We start from the raw sequence: 18,865 nt of genomic DNA, 5'->3' as shown, positions 1-18,865 counted from the left end.
GCACTGCATGGCTTCCTGTATTCTCTTCCCCATCAGTACTGAAGCTTGTGTGAATAATAGGGAAGGGAAGGTAATGGAAACAAATCTTATCCCTTGCCTCATAGTAGCAAAGCATATCAACAGTACTGCTGCAAATTGAGCAGTAGCATGTCGTACCGATCTACTGAAAGGTGATGAATATTCCATTTTGCTGTACAGTGATTATCCAGAAAAATATTACCATTTTTTTAAAGATAGCTTGTTTTGAAAACATTCTCATGCTGTTTGTATGTGACAGTTGTTAAATTTTTCCATGGAGCTAATCATTAATAGGAGCCGTAGATTCCTGCAATCTGTCATTACTGTTGCTGACAAATGATTTTGTATCAACATTCAACAAAAAAGGCTGCCTGTTTTCAATTTACTGGTTCAAATAGCATGTCCTTGCCTGAGGAACTGCTTGCAAAATGTTTTCTTCTATTTTTTTTCCCCATGAAGCCTTCTCTTTTGCTTTTTATATCTTTCTCCCTATATAAATATCAACTTAGTGATTTGTAATGTTTTTCTGTATGAAATACACATTGTTTTCTAAATCTGTCTCCTCTTGGAACTCAGAAAAATTGAATCCTGCCTGTTTGAGCCTAGTAGTTACCAGGTTGGCTTCAACTAGCCAATTGTTGGGTTTTACTGCCCTTTTTTATTACTTCTCTGCATAACAAACAACTACTTAACACTGCAAAAAGAAATCTTCCTACTGATATATCTATACTACATACTTTCATGAGGTTGTAATTTTCTTTCTTTGATGACTCATTCAGGTTCTTTTGTAGAGCAATGTCAAATGTCTGTCTTAATGGTATGCTAATATGTCTTTAGTGGGAGTTATACTCCTGAACAAACTTAAAACACAAAATGCATCTATGCGTTTTCAGCAGTAACTGGAGTAAGAAGTATGCTTAGATATACTGATGATAAGCCTGATTTAAAAAATGAGATAAATTACATCAAGTTGAGTTGCTGTGGGGGCAGAGTGGATTACTGGTAAATTTTAGAAAGCTGAAATTAATTTTTAAATGCATATAACAATCTTGGAAAATTCAGCATTTATGTACCAGTGCCAGGAATTTGTATGAAGAATTTAGACTGATAGCCAAAATTCATGGTTGGCTGGGAAAGGAGGGGATTGGCAGGTCTCCATAGTGCATAGAAAAACAAGTTTTCCATATGCAATCTGTTTTCTCCCATTTTACAGGTTTTGCTGTTGCGAGATTAATAAAAATAGTTGTTGAGTGCTTTTTTTAACATCTTTTCAAAATCTTTCAACATTTTGTTTGGCTACATGTTCTGTTTCTTTTTCCCCTGCAAAATCCTGCTTACTATTTGGAGGCTATTTCTCTTTGTTTTACTCTGTTATCAGAGCAAATTTGTACATAGCTGTTTTTTGTTGGAATAAATGTGCAGGAAAGTAAGGATGAATTTTCAGAAGTTACTTCATTGCCAGTTTGGGCAGTAGTTCTAGTTTCCCATTCACCTTGTCTCTGTCTTGAAGTAAAGTCTTCATCCTTTGTGATTTTTACCTCCAAAATAAGTGTTGGCACAGTTTGGAAGGAGAAGATAAGACTTGGCAAGACGCTGTTCATCAGTATAACTAAAAAGTTTTGTAAAAAGTATTTGCCTTATGGTCCTTATGGATCAATATGTAGAACTGGTCTGATACTCTGCAACCAGCAGACTGTCAGGAAATAAAAAAGCACATAAGTAAATATTTTTATCTCAAAATAAAAAATACTCTGTAAATCCTGGAAGAATCTGCTCATCGATATTGTTTGTATGACTTAGTTTTTTTAAGTTTGTATCTTCTATTATGTCCATTATTAACAGAGCCCTTAATGGGGAAATTAATGTCAGGTATAACATAATGTCAGTGGCATGACAATTTAGTCAAACTAGGCATAATACATGCATGTAAAAATTACAAGATTATATCTATGTAGGTTTAATATATGCTTAGAGACGGGCATAATCTGTAAGCATAATAGATGTAAGCATTTCAAGTAGCAACAGTTTGGTAATAACAGTGCATTCAAAAGGCTACCCTTCAAGGTCAATAGTGTTTTTATTTTGCTTTTATTTGATGCAGTAGCACTAGGGGTTTTTTGAGACAAAGCCTTCTAACAGACTATAAAAGAAAATGGAGGGAAGGATTAAGGTATAGTAGAATGTTTTGTACACCTCTCAGCAACACTTCATGGAGTTTCCAAGTTAGGTAAAGGTGGCTTCTGACACCATTGAGTTAAGGGGTATCCATCTCAGGTGACTCAGATTTCCACTTGGTTGACCATAAGAGATCTTCCTTTTCCACTTTAACAATGCTGGTAAACTGTTCTGCAAGTTATTGTACCCTTGTCAGTTGTCTTGTCTTTGACTCTTGGGGTGATAAAGATGTGGGAGGCAACAGCTGAACTGGAAAGAGTACTTCATAATTGCTCTGAGTCAGACAGCCAAATCCAGCATTTCAGACTGGCAAGCAGTGTGCCAAGAAGAATAAATCCTTTTTGCTATGTCCTGGATCCCTTCACCCACTCCTAATAACTTCATCAGCTAAAAACTAAGCAGAGCGGACTCTGTGAAACCTAATGAGTTGAGACCTGCTCAGGCGTATTTACTGGGAATAACTGATCATGCTGATTTAAGGAGAAGGGTAGTGGAAAATCTGTAACTACATCTTTTATTCCCATTAGTTTTGATTGTGTGAAGTTACTGTGTAATTGCCCCATTTGTCTGAATGATCTTTTTTCCTCCTAGCTAGGTTACTGTCATCATCTTTTCAATAAAAGCCTATGAATTATATGTACCAAATACATGCCTATGGATGGTCAATATAATGTGCACAGCAGATCACCAGAGCATGATGCTACACTTAATGATCTCTTAACATTTTCATCGTAAAACTCAGATTCAGGAATACATCCATAGCTAAAATTTGTTTAGACTGGTATTTTTATATTTAAGCTTTGTGGTGGTAGCTTTCTTAAGGGTTTTGTTTTCCTTTAATTTTTATGTGATAGTTTTAACTGTAAGATTCAGATTGCCACACATTAGGTAATTTTTTACTTCGTTTTCACACTTGGAATTTACTTATGTTTCTGATAACTATGATTGGCACAAAGCATTTATGTGCCTGGATCTTGGACGTTATGATAGGCTTATTTTTGCTGGATTCTGATTTTATTCAAAACAGGATGACTTTCACGGAAGACCAGATTTTTGTATGTTCTTTTCTGTGTTGTATTTTCTTCTGTATGTATTTCAAAGTATTTTGCAGGCTTAGGTTAACAGGATTACAGAAATACATATTATAAAAGAAGTACCGTAGGAAAAAGTTAGTATACAGTTAAGTTTACATACTTGCTTGCTTCAATCTTAATTACATTTGACACTCAACGATAATAATTAAATTTACGGGTTCCCCTGACTAGCCAGAAAGTACCTTGTGATGTTTATGAGTGAACATGTATTTGTTCCGTACCAAAAGAAAGCTATCCAAATCCCCTCGACTGTCATACGCTATAATCATGAAGGTCCTATATAAGTATGTATATCAGCTCTCTGAATGAAAGATTTTTGACATCTGTAAATATCTGGTTAGTATTTCTAATGTTCAGCTCTCATGCACATGAATCACCATTTTGCTAGAGGGGATGCTCCAATTCTGGTAAGACTGGAGATTTCTGCGTGATTACTGTCATTAGGACAAAAGCACTTACGATTGAGCAGGGCTTTTACTGTTTCACCAGGGTCTTGTAAAGCAAATAATCTGGAAGACAGGATAAGAACTTTGCTAATAAACACCCCACCCCCCCGCCCCCTCCCCCCCCCCAAAGATATTACAACTGGAATATACTTCTTGGATGGACATGATTTAATCAAATTTATGACTCACAGAAGCATATTTCCAGCCCACAGAACACAAATCAGAATTCAACATTCTCATTTGTCTCTATGAACCAAACATCTTCCTGTTTCATCTGCTCTGTAGTGAAGTTGTCTCTAAAAAAGGCAGTCTAATGCGACTCAAAGGCTACTTTCTAATACTGAAATTAAAAACTGAAGTAAATCAAAACTTCCGTCAGTGAAACCTTACAATTAGTAATTGTCCCATCTGTTAGTAACGTTTTGCCTGGAGCCAACAGCTGTCCCTAGTTCTCAGCTACACAAGAGATGTTCATGCATTGAACTCTTAGAGGGGTAGTGCTTTTATGAATTCTTGATTGCTGCCTATCATTTAGTCTCCTACCGATACTTTCTTGTTAACTCACTGAGCGCTATTAACCAAATTTGATGATAGGCATGGAATTTTCCAGAGAGGTTAGTGAAATTACATGGAGGGCAATGGCTGGGTAGAGGTAAAAGGCCTGAATTCACCACCCCACTAAAAGAAGGCTGCAGTTTAAGCCCAAAGGTTGCCTCTTCTGTTAGGCCTGGGCGCTAGGGAAGAGCTGAGGGGCGGCTTCCAGAGCGTGTGTGTGGGGGGCAACTGGAGGGACTGAGGGACAGGGAGGGCCAGGCCGGGGCGGGCAGTGAGGGGCCTGGTGTGTGGAGGAAGGCTGCAGGATACCCCGGACAGTGAGTTCCACTGTTTGCTGAGAAACTTTATATGTTTATATATAAATTATTTTATACTGAGCATTAAAATTCAGCTTTTAACAAAAAATTTAAGGTGATTTAAATATACCTATAGTTCAGGTTTCTGTAGGTGATAAGAGATGGAGGGTGGATCTCAATGAAATGAAGACAGGTTAAAAAAAAAAAAAAAGACAAAGCAAAACTTGATGATAGGAGGCTGGACTCAGCAGCTGTAGGGGACTGACTAGTCTGCTGGGGCTGATCAGTCTGGGTGCTTGCTCTGAGAAGCCAGCTGGCTGCTCTCTCCTGAGGGGTGTCTTCTCCAAATCCCATGCCTCTACAAATACTGTTGGAACAGCAGCTACGTGGAAAATGAGAAATGACAATGCAGGTTAATAAATCAAAGCAAGTGAGTGCTTTGTACTTCTACCTATGGTGGCATTTCCATCCCCTGCCTGCAACTCACCTGCCCTGTTTTCGTCCACAGAACCTGCAGTGGGCCCGTGACGTGCTGCTGGGCAGCGGGGTCCCCTGGCAGCAGCTGAAGCACATGCCTGCGCAGGGCCTCTTCTGCGAAAGGAACAAGACGAATTTCTTCAATGTAAGTTTATACAGCTGTTAAACACACCGGTACTTTCTCAGCCATCATTTTAACACCTGTTTCTCATTTGAAAGATTTGCAAAGGGATGATAATGTGAAATTCAGCAAAGGCGCATTAAACAAGCCATGAGCGGCTAAAGGAAAGGCAGAATTGTATTATAGAGATATTTACTGGGATTTTCCTGTCTTGAAGGGAAGCACATTAGAAGGATTATTTCTGATGAGCTTGAAAACGTGGGGAGTGAAGCACCAACATTTCTCAGTTATGCATCATTTACCATGAGCCCTATATAAGAATTCTAATTCTGTTCATCTTAATTATTCTCTTGTTTACTGTTTCTCAACTAGACTTGCACTTCTCATGACAAAAAAATAGTGCTGGTTGCTGTAAGAAATCTCCGGAGTGGGAAGGAGCTTTCTTGTATTCAGCTTTTGTAGCATGGCTCAGCAGAAAGAGTATTTCCAAGTCCCACAGTGTAGTAGCAGTATTGTCGTATAGACTGTCCCTGTGTGATATCTTCTAGTCCATAGGGGTGTCTGTGCCTCTCAGTGGCATGAGACACAGAATACTTCTGAGACTTACATGAACATTTATCTGTCAAATTCCCTGCTGTGATTGCAACTTAACACATTGCTGTTGTCTTCAGTATCTCTGGCTTTTTCTGTTGTATGTTCTAGGTTTTTGTGCCTTCTGTTCTTTTGTGACAGGATTCTTTAGGTGTTTTGTGGCTTGCAATGTGTGGCGAGAACCTGGAGATGTTCTGTTTGTCTTTCTGGCCTATGTATCTGTTACATGGTTGCCTGTGATTGCAGTGACAGAATTTTATGTCTCTGCTTTCCCATCCAGTGCTTCTGTTTTAATATTTTAATTGTGAAATTTATTTCCATTTTATATCTGTTAACATCTACATTCTTGCTGTATGTTGTGTTAATTAGCACCTCTGTGCAAACTTCTGTTAAGTATAAGGTAAGTACTCTTCTCTGATTATAATCCGTCAAATGGGTTGAACAACTAAGGAATACTGACAATGGTTCAAAATTGTATCATGGATCAGTTTGCAAAAAGAGCTTCTATGTCATTCCATCTTTCTGGATAGAAGTTTTGATTAACAAATACTGTCAGCCTGATAGGGTATAGACCAAATAGTTGTGACCTGATTGATGACTGCATGGCTTTGTTCTGGTTATTTCCCTGCAATATCTGCCTGCTTTCTGTACAAGAATCCTGCAATGTGATTAACTCTTCAAGCTGGTGAATACTTTGGCTCAGATCCAGATAACACAAGTATTCTCATAGAAGTTAATGAAATTACTCAACATGCTTCAAGTCAAGTGTGAACTTTGCATGATCGAGGCTGACTTGTTCATCATTGCAGGGTTAAGTGTCAAGAGTATCCTGTTTTCATGTATGAGGAAGATGAGCAGTAGGGAACTGAGCAGTGTATATAAAGGACTGTTTCTACCTGAAAATGTGAATTACCACATTAAGAGAGATCAGTGGTTGACCTAAATCATATCTAGTTTTCGAATGCTAATGCTAGATAACTTAATCTAAAGATAGATTCCATTGTATCCCTAGGTGGATGTTTCCAGCATTATTTCAAAAAACAATCATTCCTTATTCCACATACTGATCTTTTTTATACTCTGAAGGATGAAAAGTGCTAGTATAGATACTAGACAGCTGTATAATAATTGTTTTGTAAATCAACAAAAAATTCCCATAATTGAATATTATTAATTTTCCTTAATAAGAAATTCAATATGCTTTGAAATAAAAGATAACCTTCAACAAAAGGTATATGCTAGCCCAGTGCAATATATCGGCAATACTGTTAGAAAAGAGAAAAGATGTGTGAAAATGATGTTCTCAGCTTGAACTTGGGTCTGCCAACAGACGAAGACAGTGTTAGTCAAGAGTCCTCCATGCAGACCGCTGCCTCCAGGCTTGAGAAATTTCAATTTGGGGACTCAACTCTAGTGTCTCTCAGCTATGGTGATAGTATAACTAGCACATGGAGTGCCTCAGACAGCAAAACAACTTGTTGAGGTCTTTGTGAATCAGTGCTAACATCTTGACTTATTCCTGCATGCATGTAGGTTAGTCTTCCTGTTAACAGGTACAGTGTACATTATGAGTTTAGCATGATAAAATATTTTGGTGGTCTCATTTTCTACCCAGCTATATTTTCAAAATCCTCTTCAAGTAACATTCTGTGTGGAACATGTGGCAGTAATCCAGTACAGATCACACAGACATAGCACAGTGAGAAAATCCAGATCCAAGAGAGAAGGGGCTACAAGCGCCCATGAAGAAAAGCTGTTAGTGTCATCTGACATCCCAGAATTGGACAAACCTAAATCTGTGAACAACTTGGAAAAAAATCTCTCAACACTGCATTGCCCTTGTCTGGGTTAAACCTCAACTAGTTTGTTCTTGCGCAAAGCTCCTAGCCGGGCAGTAGGTAAGCAAATGTACTGCACCATCTGGGTCAGTGCTCAGAATACAGACTTGTGTGTCATCCATTGCATACAGATGGTGTTACAGCCCACTGTCCCAGCTAGTGTCTTCACATACAGAGTCGGGTGATAAAACAGAAATTACAGAGCTCTACAAAAGTAAGTAGTCGCATCTAATCTTAGAAATTAAATGGCCAACCTTAAGATTTTCTAAGCTTATTAATGTCCTCCAGGGTTATTTTCAAGAGAAACATTTTGCCTAAAGTGTTTATTTGCTTCCATGAAACACATTTGGTTTTATTTTTGAGAACTCTTTGGCCTTCATGATGCAAAAGAGTTAAATGAATGTCTAAGTGGCTTTCTGTAGATATTTTACTGTTGAAATACCTTTTTCTTCTGGAGCAAGTAGCACTAGTGTTTTTAATCTCTTGTACAGAAGATTCAGGGTTGTTGAAATTATAGCTGACTCAATTTTACAAGTACAAACAACAGTGTGCAAGAGAGAAAGCTAGCAGCTCAAAGACAAGTAGGGACTGTGCCAGCCTGCTCCTCCCAGACATTTTATAAATCATGCATACTCCTAGCAGAATTATTTATGAAATGTTTATGACAGCACTATATGAAAAGAAATAAACCTGGGTAAAGCTGTCTCCTGTTAAATTTTACTGCAGAATTGCTGGTCTGAATCTGTGTGTCACGGTCTGTTGTCTAATTTGTTAGCTGTCACTCAGCTGCAACTGAAATCTCTTTGAATTCATTTTTTACTGTCTTCAGAATGAGCAAAAAAGGCATGTTCACTTAGCCCTGATTTCTTCTAATTTGACATATTAGAATAATGTCAGGATGCACAGAACTTCCCTTTTTCAGTTCTAAGAAAAAAAAATGCTTACTGCATTATTGTACCTATTTGTTTCCCAAACAGAAAAGAACAGCCCTGATTTTCTAGGACCAGAGGTTTTTGCACGTTCACGGCCCTGCTAGTGATAGCAATCATTGTATGAATGATTATTGCAGTTAGACTTACAGGAGTTTTAGCTGTGTTCCTATAAATGAATACCAAGTCTTTTTTGTTTGGACAGTTACACATTTCTCTATAACCTGCACGTATAGGTACAGTCTAGCTTTTCTCCTCTTCTTTATCTGTGTGTGTAAATATAGAGAGACTTTTTTTTTTTCCCCCAAAAAGAGGGCTCCAGGATGGTTTCTATAGTAACTAAATTAGAAATCAATTCACCAGGCCAAAAAAAAAAAAAAATCCCAAAACATTGCTTTATATAGTAGGGCACTTTTTTTATATATTCGGATTTCATGCCACTATTAATAAAACAAAGTTAAACTTTGTGTACAGATGATGGGTATTCATCAGTCTGTGGGTGGGTGGTGATTGTGGAAGAAGCGTTTTGATGGTTGAGCTCAGTGTACCAGTAACTTCTCCATATGGTTTAATATACAGTATTTGTATTTTCCTGGCATATCTTCTGTGGTAATAATAATCTGTTGTAATAAAGATCTTGATGTCCATCTTTGGTAACTGTTCCCCACATAGGAAAGATGTGCATGCACACAATATACTATAATGCAGACATTCATTTGCATGAAGTCTTGCTGCAAACTGTTAAGGATAATTGTTCTATTTTTAATTCCAAAAGAAAGGCAGTATGTTTATTCTATGCTGTATCCCTGAAGCTCTTCATTCTGTGGTCTGAGTAAGCAGGGTCAAATTAAGGTAGCAGCATCTACTGGGAGCCAGAAGCTGAGAGATAGCAGTGATTTCACTTTAATTTGCCATTGTTCATACCAGGTGTGACTGGGCACTGGCAGGAGATCTCTGCTGTGCAGAACTGCAAGTTCTGGACACTGAGCAGTTGAAGAATAAAGTCTAAGTTTGGTGCTGCAAGTTTCTAGAAGTAGTTCTTACTATAGCATGGTGATGACCAGTGGGCGCTTTCTCTGTTACTCTCCCTGTGTAGCAGGTTCTTTCCGAAGTTGTGTTCCAGGTTGAGAGTTAACGTCTCTCTGTCTTACCAGAGGAAAGTTGATTCTGAAAAGGAGAGCAAGGTGCAAGGACTAACTCTGTTTTGGGATTCTGTACAACCAGAGCCACACAGGTGAATTTGAGATGTAGGAAAGAAGGCTGTTAGAAGTCCCTAATACCAGGGGACTGTCGAGGGGGGGGGGAAGGCAACATGCCTCAGCATCCCTGGAAGCTGGATAGTTATATCAAGGAAGTTTCATTATATGCCTCAATTTTTATACTTTCCCATATACATACATTACTGGTCACTGTCAGAAATATGGCACTGAGTGAGTATATGGGATTTTCTTTTGATCTGATACAGCCTTCTTTTGTTTCTCTCCCAGCTCCTGAAGCGTAACCTCAAGCACTAATGATTCCCATTACTTGAATTAAAATGAAACATTTGTTAAGAGAATTTAATGTCTCTGTTAGAGATAACTGGCTATGTATCATCTAAGGGAAGAGGGAAATCCATTAGGGTGGTCTGAACCTATTCTAGACATTTGTTCTGCCCAGTCTGAGGTTGCCACTAATGTTGACCTGAAGAACCCCCAAATACCACACAGGGCCAAGGGCAGCTCTTCAAGGCTGCTGGTGGCAACCTGACTGAAGCCTCAGGTTCACTGTTTCCTACCATGTACTGGAAAAGCCTGAAACTGGAGACAACAGCAGACTAAAATCACTTTCCTAGAACTTCTACTGCTCTGCTTTCCTTCCTGTCCTTGGCTGGTGATAGATCTGAGTTACTCTCCTCCTGCTCATAGCTGGTGTGTGTCTTTTTAGTTGGCAAGTGTGCTTCCAGCTCCTAGACATCTGCTATGTGGAACATGAGTCTTCTGAGAAAAATAGTGCCATTTGAATCAGATTGGGGGAAAAGGGAAAGAACTTGAAGAAACTTACTGTGCATCCATGTGAGTTGAGATTATGTCTCAACGTGGTGAGAGTTTGAGTTTAATCACGTATGGGGGCTCTAAGAGAATTAATGGTTATGTTTTAGCTTGATCATGATTGGTTGCAACTTTTTGAAAAAATGTTGGTCTTTTTAGTGCTTGTAACATTTTATGTGAAAATGAGTATGAGAGGTTGCCAACTCAAGTTTAAAAAAAAAAAAAAGCACAAGTGACATCCCAGAAATCACAAGGGTTTAGTTATTCAATTTTGCCCTTCTTGCTTCTGAGTGTTTTGGATGCCATTTTTATGCAACCACAAGGGAACAGAAACCATAACGGAATCATTTAAAAAAAACCCTTTTTGATTCCAGCAACTAGATAACGCTTGAAACAAGTTATTAGACTTAGTACCATTTAATAGGTGGTATACAAAAAAAGTGTCTAGAAAAGGTGACCTCCACCATTAACACTGACCTTCTGTGTAGTTGCATAAAACAAAATAATAACGATACCATAATGACAACACATGTTAATAGTCTAATATTTTTATGCTTGTTTTTTTATGCTTATGGTAGGCATATGGGGACATCTGGTTAGAGGATGGTTAAATCCCTATGTAGTTTAAAAGACAGAATTGTCTTTAATCTTTTCAGGAGATGGCCGTATTGTAGCCATGAAATATCTGTGTTTTCACTGTGCAAGAAATAGGCCCTGAAAGAGTGAGCTTTCTGGTTTGTAAAAGTGCCATTCAGTAAATGCAGATTCTTACTGCCAGCTTTCTACTGACTGTGAAGTATTCAGATGTTAAGTAAAAGACATCTCCCTGCTACGTATTTTCTTCTTGTGCTAGGAAGAGCCAGCTACTTTATGAAATGATTTGACAATTTAGAAACTAGGGCTGTCAGCAGTGCGCTGGTGTGCTGCTAGAAGGCACTATGCTGCAGGGAACCTTTGCTGCAGAGGTGCTTGCGTGAGCTGAGGCTGTATGGGTCATCCAGTACCTCTCCTTAAGAAGAGATAACGGAGACCTTGCTGTACTGCATTGGAGATATGTTTGAGCTAGCATGCTGCCTGCCTGGCCTGCTTCCTCAGTAATTTTAACAAGTATTTCATCGCTTTTCCTACGTTCCTGAATAATGTCATTATAAAGCTATTGTTCTTCATCTGTGTGAGGAAACCATTTCTGGTGTGGTGAAGAGACACTTGTGTGGAAAGCTGCTGAGGAATAAATAAAAAACCCTCCAGGAGTCTCTTCTGAGCCAAATGATTGTATAATCCTATGCCTTAATTTGTAAATGCAGTCAGCTGTATAAATGGCAGTTACAGTATAAACTAAAGTTTGGAAGATTGAAGAGTGAAACCAAATCAGTGTCTTCCCATCCTCTGTTTCTTGTTTTTCTTCCTTTTTGGTCTTCATTAATTTTCTCAATTTCCCTTCACTATATCTTCTGTGGAGCAACACCGTGTCACAGGCGTGGTGCTCCCAGCACCCATCATTGAATGTCCATTGAGCCACAGGATAGAGGAACTTGTACTGAAAAAATCATTGTCTCGCCTGCCTGCAGATTCAGGAAGCCATATTTGCGTTGATTAAATATAGTTTGTATATACAAGGGTATTTTTGCATCAAGTCTAGAAACTTTTTTTTTTAAATGAATGCTTAAGTTTTGAATAAGTTGGCTCATTAAAATGCATAATGAGGTGATAGCCTGGCCCTTCTCTCAAACCATGACTGAAAGTCAATTTTGTAAAAGTGAATGTATGGAAGAGAATGTGTTTTCTGTGACTCCATTAAATTTACTGATATTGATGTCTATGTTTGAAACAGGTAGACATTTTCTATGTGGAAAAAGGTAGCTTTTTGAGAATCCGCATATTTTAGTCAAGTAAGCATATTAATTTCCATTGTTTTTCTTGTCTATCATGGTAAGTGGCTTCCACTGGGGGAAGGGGAAGCGGGAAATTGTGATGCTAGTTGCCCCTACAATAAGAGTTAACATTTCATTATTTCTTTTCTGACTTTACCCTTATAGTTGTTCTTTTGCTAGTAGCAAGCCTTTTTCCTTCTCTGCTCCTTTTTTTTTTTCACTTGTAAAGTTAATGTAATTCTACTTATACATCTCCAGCCCAGATTTTCTAACATTTTAATTGGAAGAATGCTTTTAGTGGGTACAAAGGAGTTTGTTCTCTCATTCTCTCTCGCTTGCGGTCGTGTGTGCTCACTTTCTTATGCAATCTTAATACCAACTCTGAAAACAAAGGTAAGCAAGGAGTTAACTGTGCAAGTGAAACTTTCATAGTGATTGGATTAAAACCAGAAACCCAGTAAGCAATGAAGTCTTGAAGTTGCCTATAAAAAGCTAGATAACTTTTTCAACCTCTGCCCAACATGTTATTTACAGTTCTTCATCCTCTTGGAAAAACAGAACTCATCAGTGAAAAATGTCCATCGTTCACAGAGTTTTTTGTCTCAATATATACACGCTGTTCTTTCTGGCTAACTTTGCAGGCTTCCAAGACCCAGCTAGTAAAGATGCCAATAAATCTAAATCCCTGGAGATACAAGCATGGGGTTTTGAACTGTCGTTTGTGCCAGTGGATATTAAACAGCTATTTTTTTTCCATTCTGTTTTCCTAGGAAAAGTTTCTTCTTTTGTTGAGTAGATGAATTTCTAGACAAAGGTAAGCTAGGGAACAAATAACCCTGAAATAAATGAAGATACGGCTTTGTAGAAGAGAGATTGTCATGGAGGTTGTAGTGTGTTACAGGACGTAAAGCAGTTAGTTTTAAAGCTGGATCTTAAAAGTTTAACAGCAACCGTTTCACCCACTCTAAACAGTATTTGAAAGATGCAGGCTTGCTGGAATACTGTGTGACGAGTGTCCTTTTACAAATGTGTACTGACTAAATCCATAATTTGATTTTTCCATCTGCCAGCTGTGTATCAGATATGGATGGGAGAGCTACCTTTAGACACTTAATGGGGTTAGTTTTAAACGTTGGTTAGGTTCTTTCCTTTTAAAAAAATCTAAATAGGACTTTTTTTAAAACTAAATAGATTTTTAAATACAGTAGGAGAGCAGAGTTTTAAAGGTGATGATCCATGAAAGGTCTTTAAAATACATGTTTTTATATTATATGTCTGCTATCTGGTTATCAGACTAGTTTTTGCAGCTTCTTACTGTGAGTTATTTATCCTAGTTTTATCATAGAAATAAATGGCAAGAACAGTTACCTCAGTGTAGACTGCTGCATAAACAAAACAAAGCAAACAAAACCAGAAAAGAGTAAATTTGGAATCTTAAAAGAAAATCTAAGACATAAAATTGCATCTTTCTAATTAGCTAGCACTAGCATTTTCCTTTCCCCTACAAATTCCTATAGCCTCTGACTGAAAGCTTTGACATAACTCCTTTTAATATCAACGTGTAGAGTTCACACAAGAGTGTTGAACACGCAAGTAGTGTGTATGTGTCTGAAGTCATACCTTGTTGTCTTTAAATACCCTCTCCTTTTGTTCTAAAACTGATAGCATTACTCTGAGGAACATAAATTTAATGGATGTATAGCCAGAATCAAGACATACTCAGAGCAATTTTCTTCAACGTTTCTTTCTTAGGTGAAACTATGTGTGATATAACCAAGATGAAGTATTTTTTTTCTTGATGAGCTGTTTCTACCAGCTGTATGTTAAGAAGATTCTGTGACATTAATCAAGGCAGTTTCCTCTTCTCTGTATTTAATTTTGTAGATATTTCCAGGGCTGCTTTTGAGGTAGATATCAGCCTGTATCTGATCTTGCTTAGTACAGCACTTGTCTGTTCCATATTCCAGGTATGACAGATTTTTTTCATTCCTGTATCTTGTCTGTGTAAAAATACCAATCTCACTCTGAAGGTTAAAGGAGCCAAATGGCAGTAAGTGAATACAAAACCAGCTACCATCAGACAAACAGCTCATACTACCTTTCTGAAACCCTGCGACAATTTCATTCTGCACCTGTGATGGTTTTAATTTACCGGGCATTATGGTGATTTATTATAACTTTCATCCTTATAGAAAGAAGAAAGTTAATAGTGAAATTAACTTTATTAAAGCAGTATATTTCATGAGAAATATTCCTGGAATTACAGTTCTCAGCAGAAGGATTGAAGTATTTTTCGTGGATATACATTGCCGTAGTGTAAAAATGAAAACAGAAGAATGTGGGATGACAGCAGGATGATACAAGTCTGTGTGTACATCTGTGCAAGTGGATAGCATTTATAGATAAATATTTTTAATTTAATGGCTACAGCAGGATATAATTGGCCAATTAAAAAGGTTAAGATGGAGAAGATAAGATGGCAGATGATGATAGGTAAGAACATATTTTGTTGTTGTGCAGTAGCTAGCGTATGATGAACGGTTTGCTAGCTGACAGCAGTGTCACTGTGTGGAGCTTAGATGAAGATATTGAAGCAGGAGTTCTCTGAGTAATAGTACTCCATCTTTGGCAAAATTCCTAAAGTTAGAGGAGTAAAAATGTTGAATATTGTATAGTGTATTATTGTTCCAGACTGTTTGGCTCCTGTGGAGGAGGTAGGATTTCCTGGTATAATATGAACACTTTTTGAGTTTGCATGATAGCTACTACGTGAAACAGCAAGGGTTGACCGCTTAAACAAGGTGACTTTCTCAGTCTCCTGAAAGGAATCAAAACAAAATATGATTGAGTGGGTGAGCGCAAGTAATGAGTCCATAGTGGTCAGTATTTTAGCTTGCTCCTCTAAACATTCAAATGTATTACTGTGATCCAACAAGGGAAGTTCCTGTAAGAGCTTGAGTGAAAAATGGCTTATTTCCAGGAGCTTTATAACCTTTGTTCATTTCAGTTGCCCACACTTCATCTCCACCAGTTTACTTACTCACCTCCTGTCAATAAACAGTTTCACAAATTTGGCTTTTATGAAGTTGTTTAATTTTTCTATAGGTTAGAGGAAGCAAAATCAGAAAAAACACAGACCTTTCACTTGAAGCACTTCCTAACAGTTATTCAGAATGAATTATGAATTTTGCTGGCTATTTGGTTTGCTGACACAGAATAAAAATCAGAATTGAAAACTCCTACCAGGTCATTTTCTATTTAGATCTTTTTGTCTTCAGCTGCTCCCTGTGTGTATATTCAAAGTGTATCAGCATTTACACTATGATCTCCTGCTTAGTAGACTGGAACTAGTGTAAGTCATTAATATAATGGCGTTTTCTTAAGTATTCAGATGTTTGAGATAATTTAATGAGCTTGGTGTAACAGCTAAAATGATTTGTTTACACATACCTAGTTTGTTCCTCTGGACAGACTGCACTGTTTAAGAGTATGTGTTGGGGTTTGTTGCTTGTTTTTTCTTAATTAATGCTATAACTATCCAGTACAATATTTCAGGGTCCCTGAGCTCCGCTTACTCCAGTGATACTGACTCTGAAGTGACTAAAGTATTTCCAGAGGGAAAAATTGGGACAAACCTGAAGACAGGCCAGGCTTTTATGTCTATGTAGCTCATCCATGGAGAAGAGTGTAGCCATCCCAAACTGTGACACTTTAACACACTGTCTTCTATCATGACTGATCTGCTTATTATAGAGTACATATTTTATGTTTATAATCCATGCATGTATCACAGCTAGTGGCAGATTCAGTGTTAAAAAACTTTAATAGAATCATAAATCAGATTTTAAAAAGAAGTAGGGACTACAGGCCAGTATAGTTGTATAATGAAGGTGGGACTTTTGATGTGAATGCAGTGCAATGATTTCAAAAGCATTTTCTTTGTAGCATAAGAGAAAATACTCCTAATAGGAATGTAAGTGTTGAAATAAAACGCACATTCCAATTAGTTTGTAAGCTGAAATACTGACAATGGGATAAACTTAATCTTTAAAAATTGTATTTGGTGACACATAAAGGTGATGTTTTCATGTCTGTAACAAAGTAGTTGTTCCAGCAGGCTCAAAAAAACCATCTGGCTTTGTTTGTTTGCCCTTAGTCTGACAGCTCTGTACTAAAGGTCTTACTGAAAATTACTTCCCAACAGGTCTTAGGTCAGGATATTTTCATCGTCATTTTCTTTCCAATAAACAAGAAAGCAAAAGTATTTTTCTGAATTAATTATACTAAAGTGAATGTTGCTTTCAGGACCAAAAAAAAAACCAAACCCTTTATATTTTTTAGCATTTCAAGTAAAATGTGCAACTACATATACAGACTAATTTTTTGAAAGTTAAGCTAATTCAAAACAAAGACTGAGATTTTGGAAGCTTAAGCTTTTACCAAATGTTTTTTAAGAAAACTTTTTTTTTAAATACTTAATTGCAACAGCAAATAAGCAATATTCCATCTAGTTTGTAAATAAAACAGGTATAAAAGTATTAGAAACTGATGAAAATTTAAATTAATAGCTAGTCTTGTTTTTTGTATCAGAGTTGATGAGAATGAAAAATGAAACAAGTAGTGTTTGATGGGCATATTTATTCCTTATTAGTTCTTCCTTTGCACAAATCTTGAAGTAAATGTACTGCATCTCCTCTGTATCTTTTATAACGAGATGTTCTTGCTGCTTTGCAAGCACAGCAAAGCAAGAAAAAAATATTTGTGAGTAATTTTTTCACTTTAACTAAATGAGAATTCACCAGTTAGTGCCATATATGGGAGGAGTTACTCTTCAGACTTTGCCCCCCATAGTTCTTGTGGCCATTGTCGTATGAAGTTTTTTTTTGTTTTTTTCATCTTAACCTTGCAACAGTAACCCCCCAAAACAATAGAATAGAAAGAAACAAGTAATTTTTCACCCTTTCATAGCTGGTCTTCAGTCCTTGCAGCACAATGGATCCATATATGTATCCCAGTTTTCTCCATGGGGGGAGGGGGGGCGGACAGACACACATAGGAAAATGCATCCTGAATGCTTCGTCATCAGTAAAACGGGCTCTGCAGGCAATGAATTCTTGTCTTTCAGGGATTAAACATGAGCAACAGTAAAAGGACTTTTTGAGTTTTACTCTGTGTGCATGCACGTGTGTGTGTTCATGTGTATTTTAGGAGAAAGAACAGTTGTAATGTTGAAGAACAAAGACTTTTTAAGGCAGGGTAAAAATGAAAGAACTATTATTTTTAAATCTATTAGGCAGTAAAACTAATCTTAATAGGAAAGAAATGTTATCTTTAACAGTGGCTAGAGGACTTAGTCCTACTCCTGCAACTGACTGAATTCCAAAACTAAGATTTTGGTGAGAAGATAGTAGCACAATGAGACACTAAAGCACTTTATTTAAGTGCATTGGTAGTTTATTCAAATGTCTTGTAGAATTATGAAAGCTAAAATGAATGAAATAATACTTCTGAGTCCAGTTGCAGCTATTTCCAATCACAAAGAAAAGGGTGGAAATTAGCTTCAAGATGCATTCGCTATACTTCACTGATGAGGGACTGCGCAGTGAGTATGCTCAAACTGGAGGAAGTCTAATGGCTCTCAATCAGGAAACATGCTTGGGTTCTCAGCATTGCTAGGTTGCATTACAGAATTTCAAGTGAAGGAATTTACAAAAAACAGTCTTAACTGCTTTGGAGATCATCAGCATCTGGATGAGAAATTTTGGAAAGTCAGTTCCCATGCTGAAATTCAGAAATATCAACTACCATTTCATAAAAGTTATTATTTCAGCTTGTGTCACGTAGCACCCAGGCACTTAGGAAGCAAAAAGATTTGAATTAGGGAAGAAAAGAGGAGACAGACAGACAGGACTTAACTGCCTTAGACACTTCATGCCCAGAGAGTTCTCAGCCTAGGATTTAGACAATCAGTCAATGTGACCCTGCTGACAAAGCGTGGGAGAAAAGGGGAGAATGATTTTAAGCAGAAGAGTGGGTTTCTTCTTTGTAAATTAGTAATCGGTGAGTATTGCTCTCTTTCTGAAATCTTTGCTAGAAATCACAGACAGTGTATTCTGGGCATAGCATTACTGTGACAATGTAGGCAGGTAAACCATTCACATGTAGGCCTATTTTCTGGGTTATTTTGTCACTGTCTTTTCAGTACGTCACTTTTCTCCCTTCAAAATCTGACAAGTCTCTGCTTGCTTTTTGTGAATAATTGAGCCAGAAAAAAATTTCCTGCGTCTGTATGTTCTGAAATCGATGAGGTAAAGCAAAGCAAAGTGTCTTTCTTCCTGAAAACTTCCGTCTGAGAGCCGTCTCCAGCGGCAGACTGAAGCTGACAAAATGAAAGGCCCACCAGGAGATGAGTCTGAATCTGAAG

General features: G+C 37.6%; 1 protein-coding gene across 1 annotated transcript in view; it reads left to right on the top strand.

Moving 5' to 3' along the window:
• The window catches only part of CABIN1 (calcineurin binding protein 1), a 116,233-nt gene that overhangs the window by 45,273 nt on the left and 52,095 nt on the right, over positions 1–18,865 (top strand). The window contains exon 28 of the mRNA XM_050906552.1: positions 5,093–5,206. Within this exon, the coding sequence (XP_050762509.1) occupies positions 5,093–5,206 (114 nt within the window). The remainder of the gene's footprint in view (positions 1–5,092; positions 5,207–18,865) is intronic.

The sequence above is a fragment of the Gymnogyps californianus genome, chromosome 16 (assembly GCF_018139145.2).
Source record: "Gymnogyps californianus isolate 813 chromosome 16, ASM1813914v2, whole genome shotgun sequence".
Lineage (NCBI taxonomy): Eukaryota > Metazoa > Chordata > Aves > Accipitriformes > Cathartidae > Gymnogyps > Gymnogyps californianus.
The sequence above is the reverse complement of the archived record's forward strand: the minus strand, read 5'-3'. Positions and strand labels throughout refer to the sequence as shown.